The 13995-nt window shown below is 42.8% G+C and overlaps 1 protein-coding gene across 2 annotated transcripts in view; it reads right to left on the reverse strand.

Annotated features, from left to right (window-relative positions):
* Nucleotides 1-870: 870 nt before the first annotated feature.
* amot (angiomotin) overlaps nucleotides 871-13995 on the reverse strand; it is a 30805-nt gene continuing 17680 nt past the window's right edge. Inside the window, exons 5-12 of one of the 2 annotated variants that reach the window (XM_035178304.1) lie at nucleotides 11715-11807; nucleotides 10323-10468; nucleotides 8476-8625; nucleotides 7703-7899; nucleotides 7052-7180; nucleotides 6228-6466; nucleotides 5820-6074; nucleotides 871-4146 (exon numbers count right to left, since the gene is read on the reverse strand). In XM_035178304.1, the coding sequence (XP_035034195.1) occupies nucleotides 4013-4146; nucleotides 5820-6074; nucleotides 6228-6466; nucleotides 7052-7180; nucleotides 7703-7899; nucleotides 8476-8625; nucleotides 10323-10468; nucleotides 11715-11807 (1343 nt within the window). In that variant the 3' untranslated portion in view covers nucleotides 871-4012. The remainder of the gene's footprint in view (nucleotides 4147-5819; nucleotides 6075-6227; nucleotides 6467-7051; nucleotides 7181-7702; nucleotides 7900-8475; nucleotides 8626-10322; nucleotides 10469-11714; nucleotides 11808-13995) is intronic. The other variant, XM_035178305.2, reaches the window with a different exon arrangement.

The following is a 13995-nucleotide window of genomic DNA, read 5'->3' on the forward strand; positions in this document are numbered from 1 at the left end:
TCCAGTGAGTGTATGCATGGTGGACTGAATGAAGCAGGACAGAGGCCTATGCTGAGCCCACAGGTGTTATTAAGTTACATATCCAAGTTTCAAGTTAAAACACAAATGTGTGGGATTCAGAAACATTATAGGGGTGTGTATTGGCACTGATTGACACTAAATCAGTTCATGTTAAGTGCCGATAGAAAAACATTTCATAGAAGTGCCTTGTGAGGAGCTGAAAGTATTAATTGATTGACAAAACTAAGTCAACAATGACTTGGTTTTTATAGGTGTTAATAATTGATTTGTCACAAATAAATGTTGACTGGTTCCAACTTCTCAAATGTGAGTATCTGCTGACATCCTTATTCTCAGGTCGTTTCTTGGAGTCATAACACCAAATATTTAACTCCCAGGATTAGACTATTCCATGCTTTAATGACACAGAACTCGGCTGACCCTAACCGTACACATGGCATGTTTCTGTCTGATCAATAAAAGCTGCTACTCAAAATAAGTCACACACGAACATGCAGTGAAATGTGTTTAGTCTAAGCCTGAGAATCCCACTAACTGAAGGGTCAATTCAGTTTTGCACAAATACTGAGTTTGTTTTGCTCAAAGGGACCAGTTCATATGGGTCTGGGCTGAGGAAACCAATTTAACTCTGAAACCAAACTCTCTATGGTCACTGTGAAGATAAAGCAGCTTTTTAAATGATAACTTTGTGAAGATTGCACTCTAACATTAGCCAGCTGCACTGATTCCACCTGACGCTTTGTGATTCCCAGACGGTCAGATGTCTTTACATTTTTTGCTGAGCCCAACAGGACACATGGCAACACATTGATAGACATTTAACAATACCAGTATGAAGGAAACTGCATGTGCTAGTGATGGCAAAATTTGTCAACATATTTATTAACCAATACTAATATGGCGATGGATACAACAGTGAGCTAAAATGTATCAATAAACATGTTTCAGACAAAATACAGGTTGCTGCATATTCTGTGACAGAAAGGGAAAGCAACTTGATTTTCAAATGATCTCACTCGAGGAATGTGGATTTCTGTTGAGGAAAAAAATAACACAAATCATTTTTGATGACGAGGTTAAGTAGTGGTCTGAGTCCTTATTTCATCAGGTACCTTACAACATATCAGTGTGTTTCTTAGCAATGAAATGCTACTACTGACCATCTAAATTTGCAACATTCATTGGCTGACCATTCATAGCTTATTTGGTCCAAAAGGTTTGGTTTTCAGTGGACATATTTAATTAGAATATATTAACCTCATTCGAAATATTTAACCACACACATTAAAAATATATTGCTACATTGTAGCCTTGAACAGGTCAACCACTAAACCTGTCACCACTAAAAAAACTTTAATTTCCTGCTAAGTTTTAGAGGGACTTGAACATGTGACACATTTTTAAGATTGAGCTCTTCTTGAGTTTACAGAAGAATTTTATCTGCAGATATGAATCCATTCTGTGACCTTTGGTCAACAAAGCATTATATAATGCATAGTGTAAAGTAAATTGTCTTTGTCTGATAACACAACAGAAATCATATTTAATATTCTGATGGAGGAGCAGACATAGTGTAACACTGCGTAACAGTGCCAAGGCTGGTGTTTATTTGAATGAATAAAAAAAAAATTGATATACTAACAAGTCATGTGGGTAGTAGGTACGGTTACATAAGTGGCTATTAATAATAAAGTGTACATTTGTCAGTTTTGTGCCATTAAGTGCATCATACTAAAAGATAAATCTCCTCCATACTGTTGTTTAACAATGGGAATTGAAATACTGAATTCATTACATAAAGAGTCTCTGCCACTTGACAGTGACCCAGTGGGGTCATGCAGGCAGCGACCTTGTTGCGGAGAGTCACAGTGGTCACCTTTCCAAAACACTAAAACTTCACTCCTTGACATGGTCACATCTGCATCAGCATTGGCCTGTTTGAGACGACCTGTGACCGACCAACTACATCTATTAGTCGGGGGGCTGTTTCAGGAGGAACCGTGAGGACTTTGCACACTGATCCATGCAGCACTTTATCTTGAGGTTATACCAAAAATAGGTCTTCTACCATAAAGGCAGCATCACAACTCACTAACAGTTCTTGAAATGTAACACAACTGTAAGGTTCAACTCTCAGATTCCACCATGGCACACAGTTACAGAGACCAATATAGTACATACATTATGTAAAACTATATATACAATTAATAATGTTTTATATTTGACATGATTTCTGATTATGCAAGTGCTGTGTCTAACTACAGTAATACATTACACATAAATACAATACCTAATGTCAGAAGTAATAAAGAATTAAAATAGCAAAAAAGAAACACTTCAAAGATAATTAGTGCAATTAAATGCAACAAAAAGGTAGCCAAGACATTTGGTCCAAAGGAGCTAACAAGCCTCCAGCAACACTGCATGAGAGAGTTTACAGATCTGTCACATGTCCAAATAACAAGCTGCTTTGTTTAGGCCAATTTCTAGGCATCGTTTGCGTGTTACGAAAGAAAAATGTTACATGGTAAGCCTCTTAAAAGTTCCTAAAATCTGCTGAAAGTATTATGGTTTGTGACAACCCCCCAGGTCAAAAAGTATTGCATTCAAACAAAACCTTTGTCACCAACCACTGTGACTCATACAATACTAACAAAGAAAGAAATCTTTTACCTTAAAGGGATAGTTCACCGAAGGGTGAGTAGATAATGAGTGAATTTTCATTTTTTAGGTGAAGCTTGGTCTACTCTTTTTATACATATATATCAGGTCTTCTTTTACTGCATAGAGAATTGCGAGGCAACTGCCTCCATCAAATTTCATGCCGCCTCCTGACAAAATTCTAGTACAGTGGAAACAGCTTGTAGTGATCATGTTTATCCTGGGCCAAATGGATCATTATAAGCAGTTGATTACTATAAACAAAGTGCGTTCCTTGTGTTCTTCAGTTTAAACATTGATTTGTTTTAAATGATGCCACAACATAAACACTGATCACCACATAATGATCCATACTTTTAACAAATTAGTTAAATCTTTCTTCAGAGCTGTGCGCACTCTGCTCGCTCTCTTCCTCTCTTGCCGACACGCAGACAGTCAGACACACTCACACAAACTGTGTCATCAGACACATGTGTAAACTCAGACTGGGTAAAAACAACAGAATTTGTGAACTTCGGCAATGTATGGAGAGCCGTAAGAGATGGCAGGTCGGCTCAGTTTGGCTTGATTCGGTTGGCAGTGCACAGTGCAAATGATAGAGACACAGAGAGTAGCAGTAAATTACTGACAGAGCCGGAGACAACTGTAAAACATAACTTTTGTGTATGTATGAAAATGAACACTGTAAGCGGACTTAGTGGAGCTGTTTATGGCTCCCTGGGTGTCTGCCCCAGGCTTGGTGGCACTGTGGCAGAGATGTGCTCACTCTAGCCTGGGCAGTGGAGGGGTCCCGGGTCCCTGGGTCTTTGCCCCTGCTCAGTGCGCTGTACCTGGGCAGTGGAGCTGTGCATGGCTCCCCCACCCCTGCAAGGTCTGACAGTACCACCTCTGCCTAATTTTCAGCCAGGAAATACCCTGTTTAAATTCCATCTCATTATTCCTGTCAACTTTTTCAAGAATACAAAAGGAATGAAAACACTCAATGACTTTCATTAAACTTCAAACATAAGTCCCCAAGTTCCTCATCACCATCACAGTTAAAAAGATAAATATAAGGCCATAAACTTCCACTTCAAGTTTAGGGAAAGCAGAGGTTATCACACTTCTGCTTTTTGCTTTTAATAGCTTTTTCATATGACTATAACAAACAGTGATTCGGTGAAGGGATAAAGAGAATGTGTTTGAATGCATGCATGTGTAAACATTAGAAAATGTGTCTCATGAGGGTCAGCTGGTGTAAGGAATGAGCCAGGATGATTTACATGTTGTTGTGTTTGTTCCAATTGAACTGCCATCTTCATTTAGATGTTTTCTTCCAGAGGTCATTGTATCAGATGAGGATCTCCACCATGTCATTGTCCAGTTCCTGTTGGGTGGATGGATTTAATGGGTGGAGCTGTTGCTGTAGGTGGGACTGGACAGGTTGCCTCCGCTCCAGGGTGCTGCTGTGAAACGCCGCCACATCTACACAAGGACGACAAGGAACATCAGAAAGTCAGCAGAGACAGAATTTAAGTTCAGCTTGTTTATAACATATAGGGCCTGATCTACTAAAGGTTTGCGTGTGTTAAAACGTGTGCAAACTTGATTTCACCCACAAAAAAAACATGCAAGCTGATCTACTAACGGTGCGCATTTAGGATTGTGTGCAGAATAACATGCGCTGTCCATTTAGTACGTTTGCCTTAATGAATATGTAATGTCGGGCGTTTCTACGTATATTGGGATGAGTAGATGCAAATACTTTAATTTAGCTCAAGCATTGTGATTTACAAAGCCTGAAAATATTTGCATGCATTGTGACTGCGTCTATATTTAATACGTTTGAAAGGTAGGTGCTAATCTGCACAGTGTTGCGCACAGATGGCTGCAGCCAAACAAAACTGAGCATTCACAGCCACAAAACAACAGAAAATTTACATCAAGCCTAAAGAAATATTTACATTGACATTCATTATGTCTTCCTATTTCCCTCTTTTTGCCATCATTACATTTTTAACTGGGGTTTTTCTTTCTCACAAGTTGCGCTTGTCTCCAGTGCGTTCATCTCCTCGAGTGAGCTCTCCTCCCTCTCCATTCCCTGGCTGCTCTCTTGTGGGACCACTTGTATTGAGAGACCTCACCACTGCCTGAACCCCATCTTGGATCCCTCTTGCCAGGGCACCGATTGGCCCTCGTCAGACCAGATACAGCGCTGACCAGCTGCCTGGTGTGCGCTACAATGGCGCGAGTGTCACGCCTGAGCACTCATGCCACAGAAAGTGAACTGCACCTGCTGCTCAATATTGGTCATCTCTTCCACCGCCCCCCCACCTGTTTTATTAGCCAAGGATTTATTATGAGCTACTTTTTCTTATGTCCTGCCATCTTCTCTGTATTTCATCTGTTGTTCTTTTTGTTTTACGCACAGCATTTACCTTCTCGCAGATACTCTCCCACATCGCGTTTCTTTGAGTTATATTAATATTTCTTTGCTGTAGCTCAACAACATGTTTGTTTTCCTCTTCCACCAACACCTCCAATTCTGTGGTACTACATTTTGCGGTCACTCTGCTCTCCGTTATGCTCCATGGCAGAAACCATTTAAATACTACTGCCTCTAACATGTTTGCACCTGCTATCATTTACGCAATTACTTTTAGTAGATCACCTACTGAAATCTGTTATTATGCACTCACAATTTAGCACTTTTTATTTGGGATCTTAGTAGATCAGGCCCTTAGTCTTCTAAATAACATCTACATAATATTTACTCACTTAACACCAACGACTTGCTAGTGTGTGGGCTCCATTCAAATTTCTTTTTCTGATTAATGACCAGATAAACTCCCCAGAGCTAAGTCAATCATCTAATTAATGATCCTGAACTTTAAGTTGGATGGAGGAGCTCAGTGTGAATATTCACTGCTGACTGTGCTGACTCTTCAGTGTTGGAAAAAGGGCTGTATCTGAAATAATTTCTATAATAATTTATAATTTACTGAGTGTGACATCCACTCCTTAACCTACATTTGGTCAAACACTTTTGAAACCACACTTTGAAGAAGACACTGAGCTGGAAATGTATTGCTCAAGTGCGCTAAGATACCATTGTGATCAGAACCTTAGAAGTTCAGAGGCTCTTATTATCATCTGACCTGCTATGCGGTCAGGGATGTAGATGGGGCCGGGGCTGGACAGGCGGGCAGGCAGTGTCATGCTCTGAACCGCTGGAGTGCTGGGCTTGCTGGTATCCTGACCTTGACCCTTGTCGGTCTGCGTGCAACTGTCCCTGCTGCCCGTCTTTGAATGGCCTGCGGTCATCGGGGTGGAGGGAAGCACTGGAGAGGGGGATGATGAGATTGATCCTGTCCTGAGAGACTCTGTACGAAACTCAGGACCCAGCAGAAGCCCTGGTGAATGAACAGAGCAGCCATTAATCAAGATAATGACAGTTACACAATAGCTACAAGTAACTGTCTATAACCATTTCACACCCCTAGTACCAACTCAGCTGTTGTTCTCCCATGTGTCACACATTCTGTGTCAAGACTACTGGTTCTTACCCAGACTGCCTTTCCAGCAGGTGTCCTTGCGTTCTTCAGTGATGGGCGAACTACTCAGTCCCAAGCTGTGAGAGAGCAGTCCTGATCCACCAGAGCCACTGTTGGAGATGGACATCAGGGACTTGGACGGCCTCATTGCAGACGGTAGGTCTGACTTGATGGGCTCCTTCCTTGAGCGCTGGTGGAGCACCTTGATCATGGCATCCTTTTCTATGATCTGGGCATGGAGATTCTTTATCCTGGATTAGGTAAAAAAAAGCAGAGGACCAGGAATGAGTCACCTCAATCTCCTTGTACATTGTACGTTTTAACTGACCTCGTAAGTCATTAACAACAGTAGACCTTGTGCTGTAACATTACTGTTTGATCAATAAGTTTGATGTTTTACTGAAAAAACACTAAAACATACCACACATCTCTGTTTTAACTCCTAACGTTTGAAATTGCTGCCAAAATCCCAGTCTCCTCATAGTTGAATGTCTTCAGAGTTTGACGAAGGTTTTACAACAGCTCAAACAAACCAAATATAACAGGCAGTTCATCCGAACTGGTGTAAAGGCAGGTTTCTTGCTGTCCATTTAATGCCCACCTAATTGCTCAAGGTGAATTTACCTTTATACCAGCTATCAGCTTTGTTCTGTTTGATTAATTAAGAGCTAAAATATACAAAGTTCCCTCAAGACACATTGAAGAACCAAAAGCCACATCCTAAACACAGAAACTAATCATTGGCAAACTGCATGACATAATCTTCCCAACTTAAAGGATGTATTTATATTGACATGAGAAAATCTGAGGAAGGTTGCATGTGAAGATTGTTTTACCTGCTTTCCATATCCAGACAGCGCCGATTGGCCATGAGAATCTCTTCTTCTTCCTTCTGGATTCGAGCCTCTACTGATGTATCATAGCTGCTGTTGGAAGAGTGGCTTATCATTGATGCAGATGTATCCCTGCAAAACAGGACAGAGTCTCCATTATTCTATAGTACTGTCCAGAACATCCAGAGAACTTTAGAATAAACTGTTGACCAGTTATGAATGTTTCTTTTTAACCCTAGGATAGGTGAAATCCAATCAGCACAGGTGAGAGCTGTTGGCTGCTTGATCCTCACGTTTAAAAGGCAGCGACTGAGCTGCCTCACAGAGACTCAGAGACACAGAGACAGTTACGGGAGAGACACATGGACAGAAACCAAGCTGTAAAGCTATATGCCAGCAGAAAGGGCTGGATTTATGTTGTATTTAAGTTTATGTTTGCACCTGGTTTCCAAATAAAGATGTTAAAGCCTGAGTGGTTTGTCTCTGGCTGCTGTGGTGAGAGCCCCTTGGCATGGTCAAGAAAGAGTAATCTGTGGTATCGTCAAATTCTGCTTGTACATGCCCCTTAGGAGCAAATATGGTCATACAACTGCCTCTTCAACGAGGGCCACTGTCACACAAAATGAAAGGTCAGTAACTCTAATGCAAATGTACCTCTGAGTGGCGACAGAGGCGGCGGCATCCAATGCAAACTGCCTCATCACGCTCTCCTCCAAGTATTTCTGCTCCCACTTGGTCATGTCGGCCTCCAGAGCCAGGATCCGCTCCTCCTTCTCCCTTAGGTGTTCCATCAGCACTGTGGCATTGTACTCAGATGGGACCCCACCACTGCTTTGAGAGGCTCCCTGACGCTGGGAGGGACAAAGGCATGAAGAAGGGTGACAGAAAGAACGAGTGAGACAAAAAAAGAGAAATCTGTCACTTGTGAGTTCCTAACAAAATATGTTGCTGGTGTAATCCCAATTAACGGATAAACAGTTAAATCAAATGGGAGGATGAAAGTTGTAGTTTTTTAAAGGAGGGTAAAAGGCTTGCATAAAGAGTCTGTAGTTAGCAGAGGGAAAATGAAAACATGGGAAAGAGAAGGGACAAACAAACAGTGTAGCATGTCTGCAAGCTTTCTTAAAAATAACAGGTTAAGTTTTTTATACCTTATACGTATACTTTATGTCACGATGGCATAAATTTTTTCCACACCTGAGGTGCACACACTGACTTTCCGGTTAGTAGACAACCCACTCTACCTCCTGAACCACAGCCACCAACACTTTGGTCTCATTAAAGACAGACAAATAGTCTGTATTGTTATAAAATGTGTTAAAATCTGACAGTACTTGTGGTTTACAGCAGATTTATACCATATGACAAACTTATCCTTTTCAAGAAGCAATAGTCTGTATGATAAGCTGTTAGCACAGTCATGTTACCTGCTGCATGCGCAATGACTCCAGCTCCTTTTCCAGTCTCGTACGGAGACGATGCTCGAGTTGCTCCCTCTTCTCACAAGCTGCCTGAAGCTGAGCCAAGGCTTGTTGCATCCTCTCCACTTTCTCCACGTAAACCTGCTTCTTTTTCAGCTACACACACACACACACACGCACGCAGTACATATTTAGACTTGAAAAACTGCTTTCTGGAGTTCAATAACGCATGAGATAAAAACTGTTCCTGGCCCCTCTCTCCTTATCTTCAACCACCTCTTCTCTCTTCCCCATTTCCTCCACTCTAACCCAACCACCCAAGGCTGATGGCTGTCCATATTGAGTGTGGCTGTGCTAAAGGTTTATTCCAGTTAAGAGGGAGTTTTTTCTCTCCACAGTCAAGTTCTTTCTCATCAAGATTCAAGACTTTATTGTCATGTGCACACAATTACATTCAGTAGTCGCTGGCAATGGAATGCTTGGGTCACAGGCTCCCTTCTAGCCATGCTCAAAATATTAAACAAGCAAAAAATACTAAATACTGTACACAAACTTAAATAAATATATATAAAAAAAAAAAAATAGATAAAAAAAGAAATTTTAAGGTATTAATATAGGCTATAATAAAATATACACCTAAAAAAAGGAGTGCAAATGTTGTAAGGTGCAGATTTAGAGGAGTTATTGCAGATTGGAGGAGTTTAAAAGTCTTATGGCCTGGGGGATGAAACTGTCTCTGAGCCTGGTGGTGCGGGCCCGGATGCTGCAGTACCGTCGGCCAGATGGCAGCAGGCAGAACAGTTTATGGCTGGGGTGATAGGGGTCTTTAATGATCCGGTTGGCCTTCTCCCTACACCACTGGGTGTAGAGGTCCTCCATGGATGGCAGCTCTGTCCTGGTGAGGTGCTTAGCTTCACCACCCTCTATAGAGCCTTACGGTTCAGGGCGGTGCAGCTGCCGTACCAGGCGGTGATGCAGCCAGTCAGGATGCTCTCTATGGTGCACCTGTAGAAGTTGCAGAGAATCCTGGAATCCATGTTGAGCCTCCACAGCCTGTGGAGGAAGAAGAGCCGCTGTCTGGCCGTCTTCCTGATGGAGTCTGTGAGGTGAATCCAGGTCAGGTCATCACTGATGTGAAACCCGAGGAACCTGAAGCTGCTGACTCTCTCCACTGCAGTCCTGTTAATGGAGAGGGGGGCGTGTTCTTCTCCCTGTCTCTTCCTGTGGTCCACAATTAGCTCCTTTGTTTTGTTGACGTTGAGATGAAAGTTGTTGTCCTGGCCCCAAGATGTCAGGGCTCTGACCTCCTCTCTGTAGGCCATCTCATTGTTGCCGGTGATCAGGCCTATGATGGTGATGTCATCAGCAAATTTGATGATGGTGTTGGAGCTGTGGGTGGCCACGCAGTCATGTGTGAACAGGGAGTACAGGAGAGGACTGAGCACGCAGCCCTGGCGCGCCGGTGATGAAAATCAGGGTGGGGGATGTGGTGCTGCCTATCCGCACAGCCTGAGGTCTGCCTGTCAGGAAGTTCAGGATCCAATCACAGAGGGCGATGTTGAGCCCAAGGTCTCTGAGCTTGGTGACGAGCTTCAGGGGCACGAAGGTATTGAACGCTGTAGTCAATGAACAGCATTCTCACATATGTGTCCCTCTGGTCCAGGTGGGAGAGGGCAGTGTGTAGGGTTAGGGAGATGGCATCTTCAGTTGACCTATTTGGCCTGTAGGCAAACTGAAGGGGGTCCAGTGAGTCAGGGAGGGAGGAGGTGATGATCAGGATTTTCTGGCTCTGAAAGTTGACAACAAGCACACCAAAACCAAAAACCTGTAGGATTAAAAGATGATGCTCTTACCTCCTCCTCCAACTTGACTACCTTGGCCTGAGCATTGTTGAGTGCCTGGTCTCTGATCTCAATGTGTCTCCTTTGATCTTCAGTGGTGGAGCGCAGCGAGTGCACCTCCATCTCCAGCTTCTCCTTCTCGCGAAGTGTTTCTTTGTCTGAACACACAAAAACATGAAATCATTGTAGAAACAGACTTTCCAGCATATTTTCAAGGTAATAGTTATGTACTCAGAATGTTAGTCATGGCACATCTGACTTAATGGCTGTGTCTCAATTCAGGGGCTTCATCCTTCGGGGGACCTGGTCTACGCAGCCGACTTCAGCTGCATTCCTCATCGACCGTGTAGACCGCATTGAGCAAAATGAATTGAGTCCGGTCTTCTTATTGCATCATTTCTGGCTAATATTGCCGATACTGATAGTTTTTATTATTAAAACAGGGCACTTTTTAGAGCCAAAATAATTATTTTATCATTATAAATTGAAGTAAATACATGAAAATAAATATTTTTTAATAAAGTGCAAACAAGTAATGTTTTCAAGCCTTGAGATCAATCAATGTTCCAATAATAAAACAAAAGTACTTAACTATTGCCAACCATTTTTATTTCATTCATTAAAGCAGGGTTCTCAATCTTGAATAAGAATATTAATGTTATGTTTGTGTTATTTCAATGTCTGAATATAGTCTGCTATATTTAATAAGTCTGCTGAAGTAACAGCAAATAAGGACCAATTACAGTTTGACTAATCTATTTATTTTCACTACTATTGACCTGGATATTCTCTACCTTTCTAAAAAGATTCTGCCAGTGAACTCTGTCTTTGTGTCAGGGGTCTGGGTGCTGCTGAGGCATCTTTGCCCACCTCCTCCCTCATTTATTGCTGCAGATCCGAGTTCACTTACTCTTTTTGTGTGTTTCAACAAGTTTGTGGTGTTGCTCTAACAGCGAACAGCCTTCCTGTACACATCACAGTTGGCAATATTTTCATTTACAGCTGTAAAAAGGTCCCAAACAGTGCTCCCCTTTCATTCAGCCATCACTGCATGTCTGGTTAAGCAACTGGTTAGGGTGTGCACTGCAGCAACACACACAGACACAGTAGTGGCGAGGAGGAAAGAGTAGGTATGCGCGTGTTCCTGACCAGGTAGATAGACAGCTCTTATTCTCTATGCATGGGAATAACTTTAAAGAAAGAAACTGAAACTGTTCCCTTTGTATTGGTAATATCGATACTTTGGAACTGATCCGCCCACCCCTTATTTGGGTGAGTCTCCGAATTGAGACGGTCTATTCGCGCTGCTGTGATGAATTTAGTCTTCAAATGCAGCCTCTGAAGGATGAGCCCCCCGAATCTTCACAGAAGGTTAGAGTAGGTGTGTGCGTGTGTGTTATTCACTCTGTGTGACCAGTTGGGAGATGGTTTTGCGACTGTCCTCTGAGCCATCAAACTCTTTAGCAGCGAGCTGTTTGTTGGCCGTCTCCATACGCTCTTAAACACACACAACACAAATGCTCACAGTTAATGGTACAATACAGGCAACAAGAGGTGAATGGGACTAAACATACTGGAGGTACACTTATAAAAAAATCTCTCAAAGTAGATCTGTACAAATGTTCCATTTAACTTTTCTTTCTTTTTGTTACTTGCTCTGATCATGACTTTTACTTTAAAAAACTCATCAATTAAACAAAATAACCAACTTTGCTTAAAGAGGGTATATCCGCACAATGTGATTCATACATGAAGTGAGTGTTTAAGACCAACACACCCATGGGCGCTCACATGTGCACAAGTGCAGTTGCTTCACACACAATGTGGGCTCTGGACGGGACAATGATAACTGCATCAGTCTAAAACTAGTTTATAAAAAGTGATAGTCATAGCGTTGTCTCATTGCCTACATATGTGAGAATGCTGTTCATTGACTACAGGTCAGCATTCAACACCATCGTGCCCCTGAAGCTCGTCACCAAGCTCAGAGACCTTGGGCTCAACATCGCCCTCCGTGATTGGATCCTGAACTTCCTGACGGGCAGACCCCAGGCTGTGCGGATAGGCAGCACCACATCCTCCACCCTGACTCTAAACACCGGTGCCCCCCAGGGCTGCGTGCTCAGTCCTCTCCTGTACTCCCTGTTCACGCATGACTGCGTGGCCACCCACAGCTCCAACACCATCATTAAGTTTGCTGATGACACGACTGTCATAGGCCTGATCACCGGCGACGATGAGATGGCCTACAGAGAGGAGGTCAGAGCCCTGACATCTTGGTGCCAGGACAACAACCTCCATCTCAACGTCGGCAAAACGAAGGAGCTGATTGTGAACTACAGGAAGAGACAGGGAGAAGAACACGCCCCCCTCTCCATCAACAGGACTACGGTGGAGCGAGTCAGCAGCTTCAGGTTCCTCGGGGTCCACATCAGTGATGACCTGACCTGGACCCATCACACAGACTCCATCAGGAAGACGGCCAGACAGCGGCTCTTCTTCCTCCACAGGCTGCGGAGGCTCAACATGGATTCCAGGATTCTCTGCAATTTCTACAGGTGCACCATAGAGAGCATCCTGACTGGCTGCATCACCGCCTGGTACGGCAGCTGCACCGCCCTGAACCGTAAGGCTCTAAAGAGGGTGGTGAAGTCTGCCCAGCACATCACCAGGACGGAGCTACCATCCATGGAGGACCTCTACACCCAGCGGTGTAAGAAGAAGGCCAACCGGATAATTAAAGACCCCTATCACCCCAGCCATAAACTGTTCTGCCTGCTGCCATCTGGCCGACGGTACTGCAGCATCCGGGCCCGCACCACCAGGCTCAGAGACAGTTTCATCCCCCAGGCCATAAGACTTTTAAACTCCTCCAATCTGTCAAATTCCACTTAATCTGCACCTTATCATATTTGCACTATTGCACATTTGCATTATTGCACACACTTGCACTACTGTTTTTTCTTCAGGTGTATATATATATATTTATATATATATATATATTTTTTTTCTATTTTAATTTTGATATTCTATTTTATCTTATTTTACTAATATTATGAGCATTGCTATAAGAGAGCCTGTGACCCAAGAATTTCATTGCAAGCGACTGCTTAACGTAATCATTGCATATGACAATAAACTCTTGAATCTTGAATCTTGAATCTTTTACTTTCTTAATTTAATGTGCTCAACATACATTTAGACTATCTCAATCCAAACCAGCATTTTGGCTCCATGTAAGTTTTACACCTTTTCCATACTAACGTATATCACCTGGCCAGTCACATACACTGGTCATGCATGTGCCGGTGTAAACAGGAAAGCATTCGCTTGCCGCTGGACACGTTATCAGTTGTAAATAACAGTGTATGCAATGCTTGTAATTGATTATCCATGTTGCATTCTACACTGGTAGCCGAGGCTAATGCCAGTTGTGTTCTTCTGGTAGTGGATAATGTGATAGGAGCCTGATGAATCAGCGAAGGCTACGTTGTCATCGAAAAGACCCAAGTAAGTGGTTGTGAGTGTCTAATCACCGTTTACAAACATCTGTTTCTGTCCGTCCAGCCTAAAACACAGCCCTGGAGTTTTCAAACTAATAAAGGGCCAGCAGCAAACTTCTCTGTTTAAGCAACTCTAAAACACCCAGGTATTTGAGTTGATGGATTTTCAAAAGAAAATGTAC

The sequence above is a fragment of the Hippoglossus stenolepis genome, chromosome 15 (genome assembly GCF_022539355.2).
Source record: "Hippoglossus stenolepis isolate QCI-W04-F060 chromosome 15, HSTE1.2, whole genome shotgun sequence".
NCBI classification, from domain to species: domain Eukaryota; kingdom Metazoa; phylum Chordata; class Actinopteri; order Pleuronectiformes; family Pleuronectidae; genus Hippoglossus; species Hippoglossus stenolepis.